General features: G+C 35.3%; 1 protein-coding gene across 6 annotated transcripts; it reads right to left on the bottom strand.

Annotated features, from left to right (window-relative positions):
• Positions 1-1,299: 1,299 nt before the first annotated feature.
• Positions 1,300-18,383, bottom strand: LOC141599113 (succinate-semialdehyde dehydrogenase, mitochondrial). 6 transcript variants are annotated; one of them, XM_074419022.1, is made up of 22 exons: positions 18,201-18,382; positions 17,296-17,492; positions 16,629-16,742; positions 15,745-15,844; positions 14,559-14,607; positions 12,243-12,330; positions 11,580-11,708; positions 9,994-10,104; positions 9,146-9,208; positions 8,915-9,025; positions 8,208-8,273; positions 8,039-8,116; positions 7,885-7,962; positions 5,562-5,628; positions 5,384-5,469; positions 4,837-4,869; positions 4,709-4,741; positions 4,388-4,488; positions 3,052-3,137; positions 2,779-2,885; positions 2,630-2,707; positions 1,300-1,639 (listed from the first exon to the last, which is right to left on the bottom strand). In XM_074419022.1, the coding sequence occupies exons 2-22, from the start codon at positions 17,413-17,415 to the stop codon at positions 1,604-1,606; spliced, it is 1,734 nt and encodes a 577-aa protein (XP_074275123.1). In that variant the 5' UTR covers positions 17,416-17,492; positions 18,201-18,382; the 3' UTR covers positions 1,300-1,603. The 6 variants fall into 6 exon arrangements, with proteins under 6 accessions (XP_074275123.1, XP_074275122.1, XP_074275125.1 ...); XM_074419021.1 differs by having other exon boundaries at positions 18,282-18,375; XM_074419024.1 differs by lacking the exon at positions 11,580-11,708 and having other exon boundaries at positions 18,201-18,383.
• Between the last annotated feature and the right edge of the window lie 2,203 nt (positions 18,384-20,586).

Here is a 20,586-nt window from a genome sequence, read left to right as displayed (position 1 = left end):
TTAGAATCAGAATTACCGAGAAAGGAGGTTTGTCGTCGTTTAAGAGAAATTTAGAGAAGAGAAAGAGGAGGTAGGGTTTGTCGACTGAAGAGAAATCAGAATTAGGGAAAAATGGAGATGTGTAGATTTTTTTTTTATTGGGCTTAGATAGTTTAATATGTAATATATGGGCCTGTTGTACAATACTACTGTACAACAGGTTGTAGGATCCTATTTGTGTTAAGAAAATATTTAAAAAAAAAAAAAACTAGATGACATATTGTATTTGTACATTTACGATTAAACTCGTATTTTGTAAAGTATGTTGTATGGAGTAATAGTTTAGAAGGTTATATATGAGATGATGACTTAATCCAAACTTCGAGCTATTACTATCTGTATTTTCGATCAAAATTCTGAACCTTTATACGTCATTAATAGGACCTAAATGGACTAAAGATTTGGAATATTCGTAATTTTTGTTCAGTCTTTAATAAAGAACTAGATCCCAAAGTGAGATTAAAATGGGAATCTTTTAAAAATTCAATCGTTTTCCGGATAGCGATTGGCGAAGGTGGGACGTGGGACGGGTCTTAATACCTAACTCAAGCGAATGTAAATAAATAGAACAAAATCCCAAACTTTATAGCACACGATAAATCCGGTAAAGCTACAATTGGTAGTACTTCAGTACGAGCGGTGCATTACAGCATAAGACTTTGGTCGCGTGATGGGACGAGGATGGGCACAAACAAGGTAAACAAGGTTTGTGTTAGTCGTGGATTCATGGGCGTTGGGAAAGGGATGATATTATGTTCAGAATGAAAATGTACGAATTTGTGTAAACCTGTATACCTAAATCAAACGAATTTGCGTAAACCTGTAGTAAACCCAAATCCGAAAAATCAAAAGAAAATGTATGAATATAATCCGATCAAAGCCCTAATATGAGTGTAACATGTATACCTCCATCAAACGAATTTGTGTAAACCGAATTCTACATATAACCCTTAAAAGTACCTGAACCAATTATAATTGAACCCAAATTAAGACTTATTTTAAATACACACACTCAATTTCTTAACTTCTTCACATTAATTCTTTATTTAGTAATGATACTTTAAATTACTATATTCGTTATAAAAAAATGAATGGTAAGCCAATTAATTGTGAATGTTAAGCCAATAAAATATATAGCGATGTGAAACTCAAGTGATTTGATATTGACCCGACCTAATTCACACACGATTCCAAAAAGCAGAAAAACAATTAAGGCAGGTAATCGAACTGACACCGATCTGACTGAACCTGATGCGAAACTTGATTGAATGACCGAAGTCTATCTCTATTAAGCCAAAAGGTTTTCCACAATTCTACGAAAACAGAATACAAACGGAAGATAAAGAAACGAGAAAAATTCAGAGCAAGAGTTCTGTGATTCAGCTGAATCTAATGTGCTACGAACTGGATCCTTCCATGGCACATTTAAATCTAAGACATCTCTAGGCAATGAAACAAACTGAAATTCACGGTAAATAAACGCCAGCCACAACTCTTGGAGCAGATATAAGTGAAGCCAACATTGTGGAAGAAGTTTGTTTTGAGAGCCTACCATTGAAATTATCTAGCTGTTCATATTTCCGAAGCATACATATTTCATCTGCACCAGGAGACATGATAATAAGAATTTCAGTAACATTGCAGCAAGAAGATTAAATATTTTTCGAGCAAACACATTAGGGCTGCAATTTCAGACATGACAAGAAGACTTCCAGCAGCGTCAAGGCTAAGAAAAATCTTGGAACTACATCATAGCATCAAACCCTAGCTATTTATCCTTCTTCTTTAGGGTAGTGTTTGACAACACATAATTGATTTCATTTCCATCATTCCAATGGTAGAAACTAAAATGTTTTAATTCAATTCGAAATCCAGTTTCATAAACATCTCAACGCATTCTAATGGAGAGCTTCATCCGGCAAGAAAATGGAAAACATGCAGCAAGAAAAACCAGATAAACCAGAAAAGATAAAGGGTAATTTTTTTTGGAACTTCTGTTTGAGAAAAATGGGCAAATTATAAAGGTCTAAAACCACTCATATTACTTGGGTAATAAAGTAATGATAGGCATAAACCAAATCCAAACCCAAGGAGTTTTCTTCTTTCTAAGCCACCACCAACAACAAACTCCATCCATCCATCCCCCTCTACTGGAAGTTGATCTCAAAATTGGATTTTGAAAGTGAGCACTCAATCCAAAATAAATTACAGGACACTGAATTATTGAAGTGGATCTAGCTCCAACGTCATGTAATCAACACACAATATGTTCCTGTCTAGAGATATGTAGAAGGCTGACATTCTCATATATGCATTTCAATTTACATAGGCGGCTAAAGTTCTCATGCAATAGTGTTCGAAGGGGTAGAATCTTTAACATGTTAATATTTTTTCATTTACTTGGCAAAATAATCCTATTGATTTTGTATGTAAAATTTTGAGTAATCACCAATAAAAGCTACAAGATTCTTGGTTCTAGAAACAACGAAGTTGCTCCACATAGAAGTTCCTTAAAGGCTTCAAGTACAGTATTACTTTATGACATTGTTTTTATAAATGCCCTAAACATGGAGAGGAGCATATTACTTACTTCGAGGTATTCATCCATACCATACTTTGAACCCTCTCGTCCAATACCAGATTCTTTGACTCCTCCAAATGGTGCCACCTGTTTGGCATAGAATTGTATATTAAGAAAATACTCGCGCTGTGTGCTAAGGTCAAGAATTGTATACAAACCTCTGTGGACACTAATCCTTCGTTGACCCCGACGATACCATATTCAAGAGCCTCAGTGACGCGCCAAGAACGCTGAATATTTGTTGTGAATATATATGCAGCTAATCCTGCATTTGATGCGAAATATAGTTAGGAACTAATATTAAGTCCTGCAATTTGATGCGAAATATATTTAGGAATGCAGCCAAGAACATTGTTTATTAATTTCATACAGAACCAACACATCCACCTAAGTGCCGACAATGTAAACTTCTCACAAAATGAAAAGCTCACCTGCATTGGTGTCATTGGCCATGTGAATAGCTTCTTCCTCTGTTTTGAAAGGCAGAAGAGGAGCGACTGGACCAAATATTTCATCCCTGCATATTAGAATCAAAGCAGTCTTAGAATTAACAAGTGACAGCCTGCGACTATGGTGTTGATTGCATTTTGCAAAAAAGAATAAGTTAACCAAATGGTTGACTATCTTAAAATCATGTTTGAAAGCATATGGAAGCACAGAGTTGAATCTGCAATTTTTCAAACCATTAAATCCGGAAAAAAGACCCCTAAATGGGCTTCTAAATGCGGTATTTCGCTCGGGTCATGGATCTTTGAAGACAGATGATTTCATGTTTTAGTGGGGTTGGACTATGGATGACAATGTTTAGATAACTACTACTTATGTTTAATTCAAACCATTAAGTTTACAGGAATGTGCTTTTCTTATCACTAACTAGCTTAGATAGGTATTTGAGCAATTGAGCGGGTTGGACTATAGGTTGATTTATAAAGAATCAGATTGAGTTAATAAATGGCGGGGTTGCAAGAGTCAACTTTATTCAAGTACATACATTATATAATCCTAGTTCTTAAGCTCCCTGAGAAATCAAAATGAAGGAGTAGAATCACTTCAAACAAATTGGACTATTTTTCATTGACAAACTTTTTGATCTAGATATTGGGGTACATACACAGATGCCGGCCCCTCTAATTTTTAGTTTTATGCATCTGCTATTTATTTTCATTCTAGACTATACGTTATGCATGCTGGAGTGCTGGACTTTTCTGGAAGTTGATTCAGAAGTCTTGACATTAATGTCGTTTCATTTTCTACAATGATTTAGGTATGATATTCTACAAATACAATGTTCCTTCTCTTCAATCTCTGTACAATGAAAATTCCTTTTTTCAGAGGTCATAGTTAATTTTCAATTTTTAACTCAAGCCATCATCTTATGGTCAATAAGTTATTATTTTTACTTGTTAGAATTCAAAATGGGCTTGGCCATACCCCAAATGAGAGAGTGCCCACTTCACAATCCCAAAGGAACTCCAGCTTTCCTAAAACATTAGAAACAGCAGAACCACAAGGCCTTATAAAGTGAGAACTCCCTACTACGCCAATATAGGACTTATAAACTGGAGATAGGCATCTACTCTTTCATCAAAATGGTCACATTACAAATACGCATCTAATTCTCTATATCCATGGGTAAAGTCGGCACCTTTTTAAAAATGTTGAGACACTTGGAAGAGTTAATTTGACGATGATATGGAGTAACCACTGCACCAAACTGGGAAATTACCCTATATAAAGACCAGACAAATAGACATATTATTAAGATACCTTGACAATAGCATCTCACTGTTGACACCAGTCATGACTGTGGGCTCAAAAAATGTCATCCCAAGACGATGTCTACTACCGCCAAGCAGCACCATTGCTCCCTAAAGAATGAAAGAGAGAGTATCAAGAAAAGTTCAAGGAGTGAGCAAATATTAGCTATGAAGGGTCAATGGAAGCCTGGAAGGAGAAAATGCATGTGCAATTGTGCATCAAATGCTATCAGAGATGGTCTCTTTTTTTATGTTCAGACATCACAATCTACGGGGAAGAAACGCAAGCACAAACCATGATTATCATTCAACAAAATGAAGAATGAGTTACCTTTGAAATGGCATCTTCAACAAATTTTTCGACCTGTTCCACAGCATTACATAAGTTAAATAATGAGTACCTTCTCAACCGGTTCAGTAGGATCAATAAAATCAAAAGAAGTTTGAATCCAAACTTGCCTTCTGAACTGCAGCTTCATTAATAAGTGGGCCCTGCATCAAGACATTTTTTACATAATGCTTACGTGGAAATCATTGCAATAGCTAAAAAGTAACTGTAGATGTTGCAATTTTGTGCCAACACAAAGGCACCATTTAAATGCTATGCGAGATAATGTACATCTAACAGCTATCATAAATGGTAATATGAAGTTATAATCTAAAAAGTACCGTTAGTTACCAAACTCCTTTTATAAGGCAACAATTATAAGTAGGAGAGATGTTTTAACAGGCCCATCACCCATGGCTTATCCACATTCCAACGTAGAAAATAGGCTTAAAGGGTAACCTTTGACACACTCGCAGTCATTTTAACATGAGCCTCAGGGTAATCATCAACCCCTCTGCTCAATGTCCTACAGGAGCTAAAGGCCTAAACCTAGCGATACGTTTTGCATCTAGAGCAACTTACAGTTATAGATAGAACAGAGACACTTCCTGCAAATTACAAGAATAAAACACCGTATAGTTAATTAGTTTAACTACAAAATCAAATGACTATTATCACCTGGACAACACCATCAGCAAAGCCATTTCCAACTTCTAATTCCTGGACAGCATTTGAAAATGCATTTGCAAATTTTTCATAAATACCTGCAAGTTATAATGGTTGTTATCAATCACAAGACAAAGACTAGAAATTTTCTCGCACGTGTTCCAATAGTCTGTTTAGAATCAACGTGTACCTTCTTGAACAAGAATCCGATTTGAACATACACATGTTTGCCCACTGTTACGGAACTTTGATCCAAGCTGCAAAAGTATGTTTTTGTCTGTAAATCTTTTTTTTTTCAGCAATTAATAGAAGCCACTGTGTAATTGTGAGTTAGTGACAAAAAATTAGGAAACCCTAGAATATCCATTGCATAGACCAAACTTTGATCAATACAGCGAGTAACATACAGCATAGAGTCATAGACAAAAAGAAGCTTCCAACAAATGCCTGTTTTTTCTTACATGATTTCGACAGAACCAAAGATTTTTTAGGAAACATATAAACTAACCTACAATTAAATTGTTTTTGGGATCTTCTACAGGATATTAAGTATTGAACTATAACTAATTAGATATTATTATCAAAGTGAATCATATAAGCTTAAGAGTGTAACTAAAACGCATAGGAACTTGCATAGGAGTACATGTTTAATGTCCTTAGTGGCTCATGTTTAAAGTCGGGCAAGACTCAAGTGGTTGACAGAAATTTGACAGACATGCTACTATCTGAGATACGTGGTATAGTTTTGTTCTCTTTCTAAAAGCAAAAAGACTAGTATACCCTTAATTATAAAACCCTAGCAACCCCCTGTTATAATCCCCTTCTATTGCCCTCATTTTAATCTACCTAGGTATCGCTGTCGTCTTCCTTCCTCACCGTCTAAATCTGGCATTACACACCATTTTTCCAGTAAGATACTTTTGATTGTTAAGAAGCAACTCAATAGTACCACCCCTGTCCACCGCTAACAATATAGTACCGCCACTAGCTGCCGTTAATATTAGAGTACCACCACCAGGAGCGCCTTGGCTGCTACCATTCAACCACGCTTCATCTGAGCAAGTGTCGAGTCCGTTTTCACCAATCCCTGGTTGGGTTGTGTCAACACGGGTACATCAAGGCAGAATGACAAGTCCGAGCATCAGAGGTTAAATCTAATCTCCCACCATCAATGCCATTACACGTCATCTCTTTCAACCGTTAAACCCACCTTAAAGCTTTATCCATCACAACATCCTAATCACCACATACCATCAACTCCATTAAATACCACCTATTTCATTCATTCAAATCACCAGTAATATTTACACAACCTTCAAGCTTTTCCCATCCAGACACCACCATAATCAATAGACTAAATTGAGTTTGAGGTGGTCATATCGGGTGGTTTGGAGTAGGTTGCGGTGATTGAACGGTGGGGTGGGCGCTTCTTAGAGGTGGTTTTAATAATGGTGTTTTGGCTGCAGGTGATGGGTAGATGAAGGAGATAGGTGGTCTTAACGGTGTTCACAAGGGTTAAATTTAACGGACCTAATCGGCGGAAAACGAACTTAGGGTCACTTTAACCTTTAACGCAGAGTGTATATTGTATAAGGTAGACTTTGAAAAAACATAGGTGTACTATGTAGAAAAACCCGAATGCTTTCTAGGAAACCGTGAAGGTTTCCCACAAAAAGGTGGTATTTTAACTCTCACAGCTACATCAGATAAATTATTCTGTCTTTTTTTTTAGTAAAATAAGCTCAAACAAGAGATGTCTGAACTATATCATAAACGCAAACCTAAATGACAACAATGCAGTATCTCTTCATATTTTAAGGAATCTGAAAAGATGCATGATCCAGGAAAGAACGAGCTTTCACAAGGACCAAGAGAAGCTGGATTTTCAGAAAGTAAGAAAAAGATAATACTGGAGATTCGAAAAGAGAGACCCTTTTACGGAAATCTTAAAAATCGAGTGGGAAAATCTTTGACAAAATTCCAGCTGAGCAAAAGATTAAAATCACGCTATTTTCTTGCAGTTTTGATATTAAAAATGGGAGAAAACAGCATATATCCCACCAGTTGATGACTTCATTCGTGAAACCAAATCTTTGAATGAACGGTAGGTACTTCTGTTCTTTCTGGTTTTATTATTCCACAGGAAACGATAACAAAATCTTACAAGGCCCATCTTCAACAAAACACGAATTAGTTTACTAAATTCTCACCAGTACCACATTCACCCCGGTAGTGCATAGCCTCTATGTATACCTATGTATATGCCCAACGTTGTATCCAGGATGGGTTCCTTCTAAACTGTTCAACTTAGCTGTTAATCTATCTCTTAGGTTGCTAATATGTTAAACTGAGTTAGGTACATATCTCTTTTCGAGGTTTAGGATAGCATCACCAATTAACCACCAAAGATCCATACAATGCAAAATTATCCAGAAACATAGTTTCAGGAAGCTATAGATATCTTGAATTAAATAAAAGAATAAGCACATAAAAAACGCTGTCTTAATTCTTACAGCTCCTTTCACTGCTACATCCAAGTCTGCATCATCAAACACTACACAGGGTGCATTTCCACCAAGCTCCAAGGAAATCTAAATACAACAATGAGATACATGAGGAGACAAGTTTACATGATTAAGAAAGTTTATATGAGCTGTACGGCTGTACCCTCTTCACAGTAGAGGCAGCGCTAGCCATTAACTTTTTCCCGACAGCAGTTGAACCCGTGAAGGTAATCTTTCTCACCTACGAAATCAACAGCATATTGTCATCCATGTTTCTACCCAGTCTGATACTTCATTAAGCTTATATAAAAGTGCCATGTTCAGTAGCAAACCTGTGTGCTTGCTGATAATGTGTCACCAATTTCTGAAGCATTTCCCATAACAATATTCACTGTACCCTAAATAGTAAACAAATTAAACACTTGCCTTATTAGAAGTTAACTAAAATCCAGTCACAGTAAAGCCTACGCAGGCAAATAGATAGTTTTCAAGTTCATCAAATCGACCCATGCTAAAACAGTTGATAGATAAAATTGAAACTAGGAGGCCTTTTAGATTAGTGCTTCTTCACAGGCTCATTTCCACAAACGATGGATTTAACCCATAATAAGGTGAACAAACTAGTTACTAGAACTTGTTTGACATCTAGTTATACATCGTTTATTGTAGTTTCACATTTCAGTGATAACTTCACAAACCACAATAGTTGACAGCAACCTGTGAGCTTAAGCAAAGATCTATATCACCAATTTTAAGTCAAAACCACCAACAGAATTTATATATCGAACAGAAGCCGATCTCCATTTGTTTATAGTTCGGGAACTGTCATCTATGTTACTCACTACTCGGGTACATGTGCTCCACAGTTTGACACAAGTATGAGTAGTATGACAATGGGACACTTCAGTTAAGCAATTTATATGAGGATGCTTGATAAAATAGTTGACTCCAACACTTGAGCACGCGCCTGTCTCATATACTTCTAACCGACTCCAAGTGATAGCTCGTCAAATAGAACTTCGCAAATTAAAATCATTACCGGAGGTATCCCAGCCTGAATAGAGAGCTCGGCTGCTGCCAAAGCTGTCAATGGGGTAAGCTCAGATGGCTTTATCACCACAGTACAACCACTAGCAAGAGCAGGACCAACCTAACACAAAGTAAGAACCAGAAGAAAAAATTTTAAGGGGAGATGTATCATGTCAAATATGAAGTATGTCCAAACAAAATTGCTTAGATGTCACAGCAAAGAAAAGGGGAGGATTTGTACCTTTCGGGTTATCATTGCCAATGGAAAATTCCAAGGTGTAATTACCCCAACAACACCAACTGGCTGTAGAGTGTAGACAGAATTTCACCATATTCATAAGTACAAGTTTGTACACAAGAAATAAGTCATTCTAACACGGCATAACGACACTGAATTCAATGCTGCTCAACCTTGCACGAGGAACACATCTGAAACTTTAGACGAAAAAAGACGTTGAACTTTACAAAATTGTTCTGTAGCTTTAAATTCTAGCCCCCTGTAACTCTTCATCCTAACTTCCATCATATGACTTTTTTCTGAATTGTAGGTCCAAAACTGAAAACACACATTTGAAATTTTAGACGAGAAAAGATGTTGAGCTTTACATAATTCTTCTGTAACTTTACATTTTTGCCCATTCTAATTCTTCATCCTAACTTTACATGATTCATATGACTTTTTTCTGAGTTGTAGGTCAAGAGCTGAAAACACCTATTTCACATTATTATGGTTCTATATACACGTTTTCTGAGTTGTAGATCAAGAACTGAAACACCTATTTCATTGCTATACCAAGTTAGGAACAATTCCATACAAAACTTGAACAAATGTAAAACATCCAAGAAATAGCAAAGTCAGTGGAATTATCATTTCCTATCTGGAGAATACACAAGGAGAGACATCTAAGAAATGGAAATGTGTGTGCGTGTGCGCGCGCGCGCGTGCGCTATACTAAGTTAGGAGCAATCCTTTGTCCATACAAAACATGGACAAAAGGAAAGACATCCAAGGACATGGCAAGTCGGTGGAATTATTATTTCCGATCCAGAGAGTACACATAATGAACCATAAAAAGTACGTTTAGACACCTGTTTCAGAACAAACAGTCGGCGATCAGATAGAGGAGCTGGAATGATGTCCCCATAAATACGTTTTGCTTCCTCTGCAAAGAATTCAATAAAGCCAGCCCCATATGCAACCTGTAACAAACATCTTCAGTGTCTGCTGTAATTCTCATTAAAAAATTTTTTTTAAAAAAAAAAAAAAAAAAAAAAAAAAAAAAAAAAAAAACTGGACCAGAGGTTTGCAGGGCTGAAAATAGAAGTTATTAATTAAATGCCTACTGAGGCTCAAGTAACACTTTATAACAAGAAACAAAAGTAGCAATCATCATGACCACATTCCTCCAAAGTCGAAAAATTTTCCAAAGATCACCAAAGATTCATCTTCTACAAGTCTACAGTGGCTGATCGAGCACATTTCAATATCACTTAATTGATGCATATCTATATTTTTTGGAAGGAAAAAAACTAGAGAGGGTACAAGTGCAAATATTGATGAAAGAGGAGTGTAAAATGAAGAGTTCTAGTAGGGTTCCGAAACAATGTTGTAACAAAACTTTGTAACAAAATTAATCAAGGATGAAAATAAGAGGTGCTAAGTACTGTGAACCATATGTTTAACACATAAAGGCTGAAATATTTCTCTCTTTACTTGGGGAATTTGATCCTCGTTATGGTCTGGACTTCTGGTTAACTAAAAATTACACGCCTTTGATTTCTATAATTCTGTATATGGAGGAGCGGAATCCTAAGACGCTTTCAGTTGAGCGAATTCCTTACAAGGCCTTGCAACTTGTAATTAGTAAGACTAATAAAAAGAATGCCTAACTCGTCAATCGTCATATACAATATACATGACCATTAGCCCATTTAACATTACCCGAGTCTTAAACAATTGAAACACTCGAAACATCAACGGCTCATAAAATATTATAAAAATTATATCTGGATGAGCTTTTTAATTAATAAAGATGACTAGGCTTGGCTTTCGCATGGGAGACAATTCCCGTTAAAACTTTTTAATTTCATAGAAGTCTTCTTACGAAGCAAATAGCATTTCCTATTTCTTTGTCCCCTGGACTGGACTTATAGTTTTGAAATCCCCAGATTGGCTGAAACAGACGTGGATTGTAACAATCTGACAATACACATTCCAACAATATCCCACTGTCCTACTTGTATTTTGTCCAATTACACGAAGTATCTTTGCTTCTATCATCTTCAATTGAAAATTAGGTGGGATAACTATCATCCTTATGAATCTCAATCACTTTTTCAATTGAATTGTCATCTTGTTTAACAACAATTTTATCATGCTTCATGACAAATACAAACATCATATTTATGGTCAAAATATGCCTGACATGTAAGGAATAGTTAAACAGAAACCTTATTGATATTAAGCGAAACCTTATCGAAGTTTTTCGGTGTGACTCTAACATGCACCCATGTGCATGGTTTGGCATCTCAATACCATCAGCTATGATACTTAGTCATTAACCAACTCACAGAGTAATCATGTGATTCCTTTCACATGTTGCTAAATATTGTCATGATTGGAGATTTCAATGAAATACATCACCATATTCAAACGGAACTCTATGACAAAGTACCTGATGGAGTAACTGATGGACTATGACTAAGTAACTGATGGAATAACTGATGGAGTAAACGTACTCCGTACTTTTGGCTAGATACAACATGCGTGCGCTTTTAGAGTTTCTCTTCTGTCCGTGCTTCCTCTAACCGATTAGGAGGTGACTCACAATCAGGAATTAATCTTAAGAATATCACGAAATGGTAGCTAACTGCAAGAATTCTTGGATGGAAAGAAAGAACTCGGGCAGAAAGATTGTTTTAGAGTGTTTTAGAGAGACTTATGTGAGAGAATGTGTACAATTCAGAATCGCTAAAAGATTACGCAAGTCGTTGTTTCTTGTGGCTGCAACTTAATTCTCTGTGGTGTCAACTGAAAAAGGCTTCTCAATCAGCATTTTCAATTGTCAAATTAAGTTAGTGCCATATGTAAAAGTGTGTAAGACACGACCTTACTTGAACATGATAACTTTTGTATGCTCATTAACTCTGTAGAAGTACAATGACCAGCATTTTTTCTGTTTATGGAAATGTCCACCAACAATATCACCCTATGTCTCAAAGGCTCCTCTCTTTGACAAGGTAAGGATACTCAGATGAACACAACCTTACCATGTAGTTGATTTTACACAGGCTATTATTGAATTTCCCCTAATGAAAATTAAGTCCAAAACAATTACCTCCCCTATTGCTTCTTTTAGAGGTTTTCCTTGCTCTAGAGTAATAAGCTGTCCAAGCTCTTCCTTGTGAGCAATCAGCAGATCATACCTAAGATGCACCATTGAGATGAAAAAAAAATAATAAAGCATCCACAAGTATGTAGAAAAAGAAGTAAATTTTCACAAAACGACATATATGAAGCTGTCAGAAAACATATAAATAATAAGTCTGCAGACCACCAAAGGAAAAAGAATATAATGAGCTATGACAGTCTGCAGAGCACCAAAAGAAGAAGCTTCTATTTGGAAGAGCAGTTTGTGAGAACACTTCATAATTCTTAAGTGGTCAGAAATTTTAGTGGATTCAAGGTGCAGGTATCAGCCTGAAGTTGTTACAACCAAAGTACCAAACTCATTAGGTCCACTACCCTCAGTTTCAGATATTGAGAAAATTTTTGAGGTAATATGGGATGATACAGAAGTGGGCATTAAAATTGTTTTATTTCAAGAGAGTACACCAAAGTCTTTCTCAGTGAGATACTCAATGATGGCAACACGCAATTTTTTACCTACGAAAAGGTGCTTAGTGCAATTACCAAAGCACAAAATATCTTTTTCTGTCAAAAGGCTTCAAACTGCATTCAGATTATAGAGCTCTTATGTTCCTAAATGACCATCGACCAACACAATGAAAGTTCAAGGCATGCTATGTAGGAAAAAACTCGTCACCTTTTAATTTCATGACTCAGCATAAGTCTGACAAGCTGAATTAACTATTATTGATGCTTTATCCAGGAGATATTGTTCGCTGAACATTCTTAAACTAGTCATTAGGGATAGGGGTCGTTGACAATAGAAGGGTGAAGATAATGATTGAGATGTGCCCTAAGTTACAATTAATGATTGAAAGATACAAGTTTCTAATTGTACTTGGTCACTAACAAATGTCTTGCAAGTTTACAATGATATCATCCATGTAGCAATGGGATTACACAAGACTAGTTCCAATAATTTATAAAAATTCATATAACTGGCCTTTCACAACAACAACATCATCGGAGCCTTAAGGGGTCGGCTGACATGAATCATCCTTTAAAACCGTTCATGGTGAACGCACACCTCAAAATGCGGGAAAAAAAAAAAAAAAAAAAAAAAAAAAAAAAAAAAAAAAAAAAAGGAAAAATGAAAAACAAAAGGGAGAGTGAAACATAATACAAAAGTTAAGGTAAACTTATAGGTTTTAAAATCGAAGTCCGGATTTCTTTTATAAAACTTAAAATTTAAATCGAGAATAAAGATTAAAACGATTTTGAAAACCGAAATAAAATTTAAGGGTCCGGAATACCTTAAAAGTGAACCAAGTAAAATATATAAGAAAAAAGTTGTAAAAAAGGTGATAACTGATAAAGGAGAGAAAAACAAATAAAATTTTTTAAAAATTAAATAAAAATACTAAATATGTCAAATAACTTGCCTTTCAAAAAAAAAATCATATTACTCGTGTTGGTTTTAATTAATCTTGTTATGTTATTGTTCAACCTTATTTTAGACTTGATACCAACTAAAACCCTCCTTTTTTCCATAATTGCCCTTAGTTTTTTTACTTAGCATCAATTCTTAGCAAAACCATCCTTTCCCCTGGGTTCAACCCTTACCACTTTCTACCTAGGTCGTGAATATCGTAAGGTTTTATAAATGGTTAATTTGCTAGCTTTAAACCACGACACTAAATAGTACGAAGAGAGGAACAGGTGATAAGGCCTGCAAAAAGTCCCACTCAATCAGGGATTTTTAGGCTTATTCGTCATACTGTAGGTTCTAGTGTGTGATCAGCACTATGACCTTGATATTTCACCCTGATATACTCTTTCCATTCATTTGGATTCACTACATTTTCCATTTTCAGTCATCTAATCAATTCGCTACGTTTCTCTTTTGGGTAAATTTGACAGTTAAAAGACCATGATACACCATCGAAAGTATGTGGGTTCAACTATTCATTCGCTTGCTTGCTTACACTCTCCATCCACTTGACAAATATGCCCTTCTCACATGACCCTTTCATCAAACTCGTGCATTTGAGCATGTAGTGAATCCAAATGAATGGAGGAATTATATTTTTTTGTCTTAAATATTTGAGTGAAGCAACAAGCAGCGCCACTAAAAGCCCTTGTTTACTTTATATAAGCTCAAGCTGAGTGAAGCTAAATCGGTGGAAAGAAATATATACATTCAAACTCTCATCTGCTTAATGTTACTGTTAGCAATGTTGGCATGCAAGCAATAGAAGCAATTAACTAGAAATCTGTTAAAAATTATGACATAATATAGTGATACCATTTCCGTAGGCATTTGCTCCTTTCTGTTGCTGTTGTTCTGCTCCACGCTAGAGAGAAAAAGGAAGGAAATTGATGGTTAGGGTCATTGTATAAATCGAGCATGTCTAAATACCAATATAAACAACATTACCCTCATGCATCAACTGCTCCCGACTATGGTCGGGTAATGGTTCGAATGTATGCAGCCTAGCCTTACTCATTGTTGAAACAAAGAGAAACGGCATTGCTTCTCGGGTTGCATTGAATGACTCGTACATCATAAATATAAGAAGTGAAAAAGCTTGAGAGTCAATTCTGACAATGTATAAAAACCACTATCGACTATAGAGATTGTACTCACTTGTGGACTAAGCTTTCTAGAAATTAGCATTTCTGACAATATGCTAGCATTCTAGTTTGGTTCTCCCATAGTCCCAACTGCTGTTGGTAGGTGAGTTAGTGGTGGTAGTAAGGGGGTGGTGAAGCAGTGATAGGGTAGGTGGTGAAGCAGTGGTTTATGGGGTAGGGTGGAATATGGAAAAGGAGGAAAAAAAGAGATGACAGAAATGCTAATTTTTAGAAAGGTGTATGAAGGGTAACACGAAGTAGAATCATATTGTATTAGAATGTAGGATGTGATTTCGTAGAGTGTATTATGACAATGGCTCGAGGTTACCACTTTTCTAAGGTCTCAAATTGTAATGGTCTCACGTCTCATTGTTAAGCTCACACGACAACCATCTTACTTCAAAAAGACATGCGCTTATCTTAGGTGTGAATAATTCCCTACAGTCCAATGACAATCTCTCTTAGTAATAGCACCGCTATTCCTTTAAAATGGATGCTGACCAGCCTAAAATACGAGACAAAAAAAAGATGGCGCCTTGAATACGAGATGCAACCTCTAGGTATGAATAGGTGGAAAAACAAAAGTTGTTGCAAAAAGCTTAAAGAAATTCTTGGATCTTCATTTATTATTAGGATAAACTAAGCACACAATTTGCAACAAAATGAACGACTAAAATTTTTTCCAAGTGATAATTCACCAAATCAACTCACGTATTACACAGAATACCACCATCATAGTATATTACAAATTCGGAGCTTAATCACAAAACTAAAATGATCAAGCATATGTTTTCTTGTGATTTTCAATAATCAACACTTGCAACTAATCAAACAAGCATCAAAATCGAGTAACGTACAAGTGAAAGCGTCAGAAGCTGCAGATATCGCATCATTGGTCTCTTTTGTACCCACACATGCAACATTTGCTATGACGTCCCCTGAGGCAGGATTAGTTACCTGAGCACATCAAGCAGTTTCTTAATACAGGCAGGTAAACTGTGGTGTATACAGAAATTCAAGTATCAGCCACTAGAAAATAGATTTAAACCGTCTAGCAGCAGTCAACAATCGTGGCTGTCACACTTCAAGCATTTAAACTCCTCATATTGTTGCATTCTAAAAATTGAGCTTATGAATACACTTACTCACCAAGACACTGCCAGACACAGCCACTTAGCTAACAGGATTTTTTTCTTTTCCGCAACATATTTTTTTCCAAGTATTTAAAACCCATAAAAAAGCCCAAGATTTAAGAACTAAAACACGGATATCTTCCCCCAAAAGACTAACTCTCCCTATGAAAATGATAGAAGAAAGTTGTACAGTATTTTTTAATAACACGAACAAAAAAACACCATATAGAATAAGGTGTTTTATCCATTTCTAGTCCCAAGTTTGTGCCTGCCTAAAACAATCCCATTTTGATTTCATCATGTGCGTTAAAATTATTTGATTTCATCTGATTATGTCAATCAAACTTCTGCTATTTAAAATTTTCAAAACAAAGCTAACAGACAAGCAGCATTGAGTAGAAAATGAATCCAATTTAAACAAGTGATATCAAACTAATAATGACTTTGTTTACCCTCACCAACAGATTCTTCTAGAGCTTGTCCAGATAATATCAGCCGAGAGTTTCAGACAGACAATTTTCTTAAATTGAAATATTAAAGATCATAAATTGCAACCACTCCAATCTCCACATTGAGCAATAAACAGAACAAGAATGAGAGAAGTATACCTCGATAACCTTCCCATCATACGCATCCGTCCATTTTCCTCCAATTAAAGCTTGATGTTGTAACAAACCCGAGCTTTTAAGCCTTGCAATGACATTGTCTGCTTCGGTACTCATCTACACAAAACAATTTTGACATCAGAGGGTGTCAATTATTATTTAGATAATAACTATTATTTAGATAATAACAACAACAACATCAGAGCCTTAATCCCAGAATGATTTGGGGTCGGCTGACATGAATCATCCTTTAGAACCGTCCATGGGTGATCGCACATACAAAAAGGAAAAGTGAAAAACAAAAGGGGAGTGAAACATACAAAAGTCAGGTAAATTTATAGGTTTTAAAAACGAAATCAATTTTGACATCAGAGGGTGTCAATTATTTAGATAGATGGAAAAATAAGGAAATGGGGCTTATTGGTTGAAATAAAGGGAGTACAACGCTGGGGGCTAGTAGGTGAGCACATTCGTTGCAACGAGTAGATTGCGAAAATATGACAAATAAAAAGAACAATACCAAATTCAAATAAAATATGACGATTGATTGATTATGCCAACGAGGTAGGGAATAAAATCATTTCCGTTCAGATAAATCAATCAAATGATACAATGATGAGGGATGGAAACAAGTTTTGTAATGAACAAAATGCACATAAGAGGAAAATGCCTGGCGACAAAAGAGATGAGACGAAAAACAGCGATGCTTGTATGCAACAGGTTGCAAAGACTGTGAAAGTAATCTGATTGAAAAGCCTGAAATCCTCGTCGCTCTACTAATCATTCCCATTTTCTTTGAAACAAAACGGAATTGCTCGTGTATCTCTTGCTTCACGTCATAATATACGTGCCTCAACCCAGCCGAATCTACGGATACAAAACAGAATTAAGCAGACAAAAACTATACTTATCAGTCAATATTACTCTTTGCCATACCCATTTTCTACAATCAGATAAGCTTTCGATTCCAGTAAAAACTACTCCCTCCATCCCATCATTTGTTTACCTTTTATTTTGGCACAAAGACGACCAAGGAAAGAGGATAGAACGGACCAATTATTTGATGACAAGTGGAACAAATTGAGGGTGAAACATCAAATTGTTCATACAAAAATTCTCAAAATAAAAAGGTAAACAATTGAATGAAACACCCTAAAATGGAATAAATAAACAAATTACTCCACTAATTGAGTGTAGGATCAAATTGTTCATACAAAGATTTCCAAAATAGAAACGTAAACAATTGAATGAAACACCCTAAAATGGAATAAATAAACAAATGACCGCAATACCACTATAGCAAATACAATCAAGAAGATAAGAGATGAAGAGAATAAGCTGAATTTTAGATTAATTTACACCTTTCAATTTGTGATTTCTCAATTCATTTGCCACCAAAATATCAATTATATCGAACAAATTCGAATCCGACAAATCACACAAACCCTAATTGAATGAGAATTTTACACTCAATTACTTAATGATGAAATTGAAAGATGTATATTAATTAATGTGAATTAAGTAGAAGCAATTCAATTTGAAGATCCAATTTCGAAATTAAGGAAAAGAATCAACCTCACAAGGCAGATAGACAGTTAGAGTGTCGACACCGTCTTGAAAGTAGAGCTGACAAACAAAAAAACAATGAGAGGGTACTTGAAACGATAGTAGCGCACATATAGTTGCTTCAACTAATAATAGACAACGATGAAGGATGATGCGAAGTACAAGAGTGAGCACTATACAAGTGTGGTTGTGAAAGAAGGGTCAATCAAAGAAAGAAATATATACGGAGTATCTTGAGCTGCCACATGTCACGAATTCCTCTCACTAAAGTGCCATATGGCAGGATTATAAATTTATAACAATCAAAGTTAAAAATATTGGTAGTGGCAAATAAGTCTCAAACGTTTGACATTATGTGTAAATTAGTCTCATAATTTTCGACGGGTGCAAATTCGCCCCACACGTTATACAAGATGTGTAATTAAGCCCACTTTTAGAAATTCAGACCATTTACTCAGCGGAAAATATTGACATGGCATCGGAATGATGGTTAGGACTATGACTAAGACTGAATTATATAATAAAAAAATAAAAAAGTACTTGTCTAATACAGTCTCTTCTTGTTAATGGAGTAAATTTATGAGTCTTCGTACTCTGTTTAGAAAAGGGTTGAGATGGCAAGTAAGTAATGGTAGCAATATTAAATTTTGATCTGATAATAAGGCTTTTTCATATCCTCTTACCAACATTATTGATGCTGATAGTGCACGTGATCTTAATCTTTTGGTTAAAGATTTCATAACACCTGATAAACAATGGGATGTGAATAACGATATTGTTAATCAGATAACTGATATTTCACTCTCGCAAAATGATTTTCTGAATACCCTCATTTGGGAGCTGTTTGTGGATGGAAATTTCTCTACCAAAATAGCAACTTGGTTAGCAGAAGGTTTGTTTGATCAAAGTCTTGAAAATGTAAATTTTTTTGGATTTGAAAACTGAATATTCCTCTTAAGTTAAAGTTTTTCTTTGCAAAACTTGCGTTGATTGCCTTCCTACGAAAGGTAGCCTTCTTAAAAATCATATTAATGTCCCCTAGCTCATTGTGTTTTATGCGATAGTCCATTTGAAGACAAAGATCATTTCTTTTTCAAATGTCCGTTGATTGTTTTAATTATCCAAGAAACGAACATTACTAGTTAGTTTTAATAAATTTTTGGCAATACATGATAATATTACTAGTCAAAGTTTTATAATGAAAAAAAACTATCTCGAAGACATAATTCCAAAAATTGCTTATTAAGATTATTTTTATTAAGTGGAATACATGTTTCTATAAAAATGATATTATCTTTAATAATGTTCATTTAGATATCAGGAAACTTATTCTCTTATGTGGTAATAACATTAAGATATAGAATGAAACTAGACATAAAGATCTCAGCAATCTCGAGAAAGATGACTCATCTAGAAACACTATTATAAGAAAACAATCTGGTGAGAGAAATCTAAAAACGGTTTTCTAAAGCTAAATTTTGACGGATCGAAAATAGATGGTAATAAAGCTGTTTTAGAGTACTCTATAAGAGATCATAATGGTGAAGTTGTTTTGTTGGGAGCAAAAAGTGTTGATCTAATAGTATTCTTGTTGCGGAAGCTCTCGCTTTAAAAGAAGGTATTTTAGCAGCTAAATACCTATGAATCTCAAAGTTAATTGTGCAAGGTGATAATCTATGTGTTATTAACTCAATTCGTAATACTTGGCAAATTCATTGGGAAATTTCTAGTATTATCAAGGATGTAAAATTAAACCTTCATTTCTTCGATGAAATTATAATTAAACATTGATTTCGTGAAGCCAACAAAGTTGCTGGTTTTATGGCTTCTATTGGACATTCATGTCCAACTCTTTCGAGGTTGTTTGAAAGTCGGTGGCTTCAACTTACGTCACTCATTCGAAAGAATGAGATAGGTTGGTCCTACCCAATAAGATAAATCTTGTGTTTCTTACCTAATAATAAAAAAAAGGTAATAAATGAGCGAAATCGGAGGAATAAGGTCCTATTCTTTTGGACTTAAAGTCACCTCCCGTTAAGTTCAGTTCATTTCATATAAGTTAAGTTCAGTTTCGTTCCTATAAGTTCAGTTTAGTTCACCTCTTATAAGTTAAGTTCAATTTCTACTCCTATAAGTTCTGTTCAATTCCTATAAGCTCAACTTAGACAAGTTCATACTCCCTCCATTCAACAATTATCACCCCATTCCAATATAATACCTCTCACATATAATGGAGAAATGAGGTGATAATTGTTGAATGGAGGGAGTACAACTTATATCAATTATAATTTCATACCTGTTTTCTAATATTGACAAAAAAAAAACAATACGCTTTTCATTTAAATCAACGGTTTTTTCCCATGGTACCCTCGAACTTTGACAGATTACACATGGT

This window comes from Silene latifolia, chromosome 9, assembly GCF_048544455.1.
Source record: "Silene latifolia isolate original U9 population chromosome 9, ASM4854445v1, whole genome shotgun sequence".
Classification (NCBI taxonomy): domain Eukaryota; kingdom Viridiplantae; phylum Streptophyta; class Magnoliopsida; order Caryophyllales; family Caryophyllaceae; genus Silene; species Silene latifolia.
The sequence above is the reverse complement of the archived record's forward strand: the minus strand, read 5'-3'. Positions and strand labels throughout refer to the sequence as shown.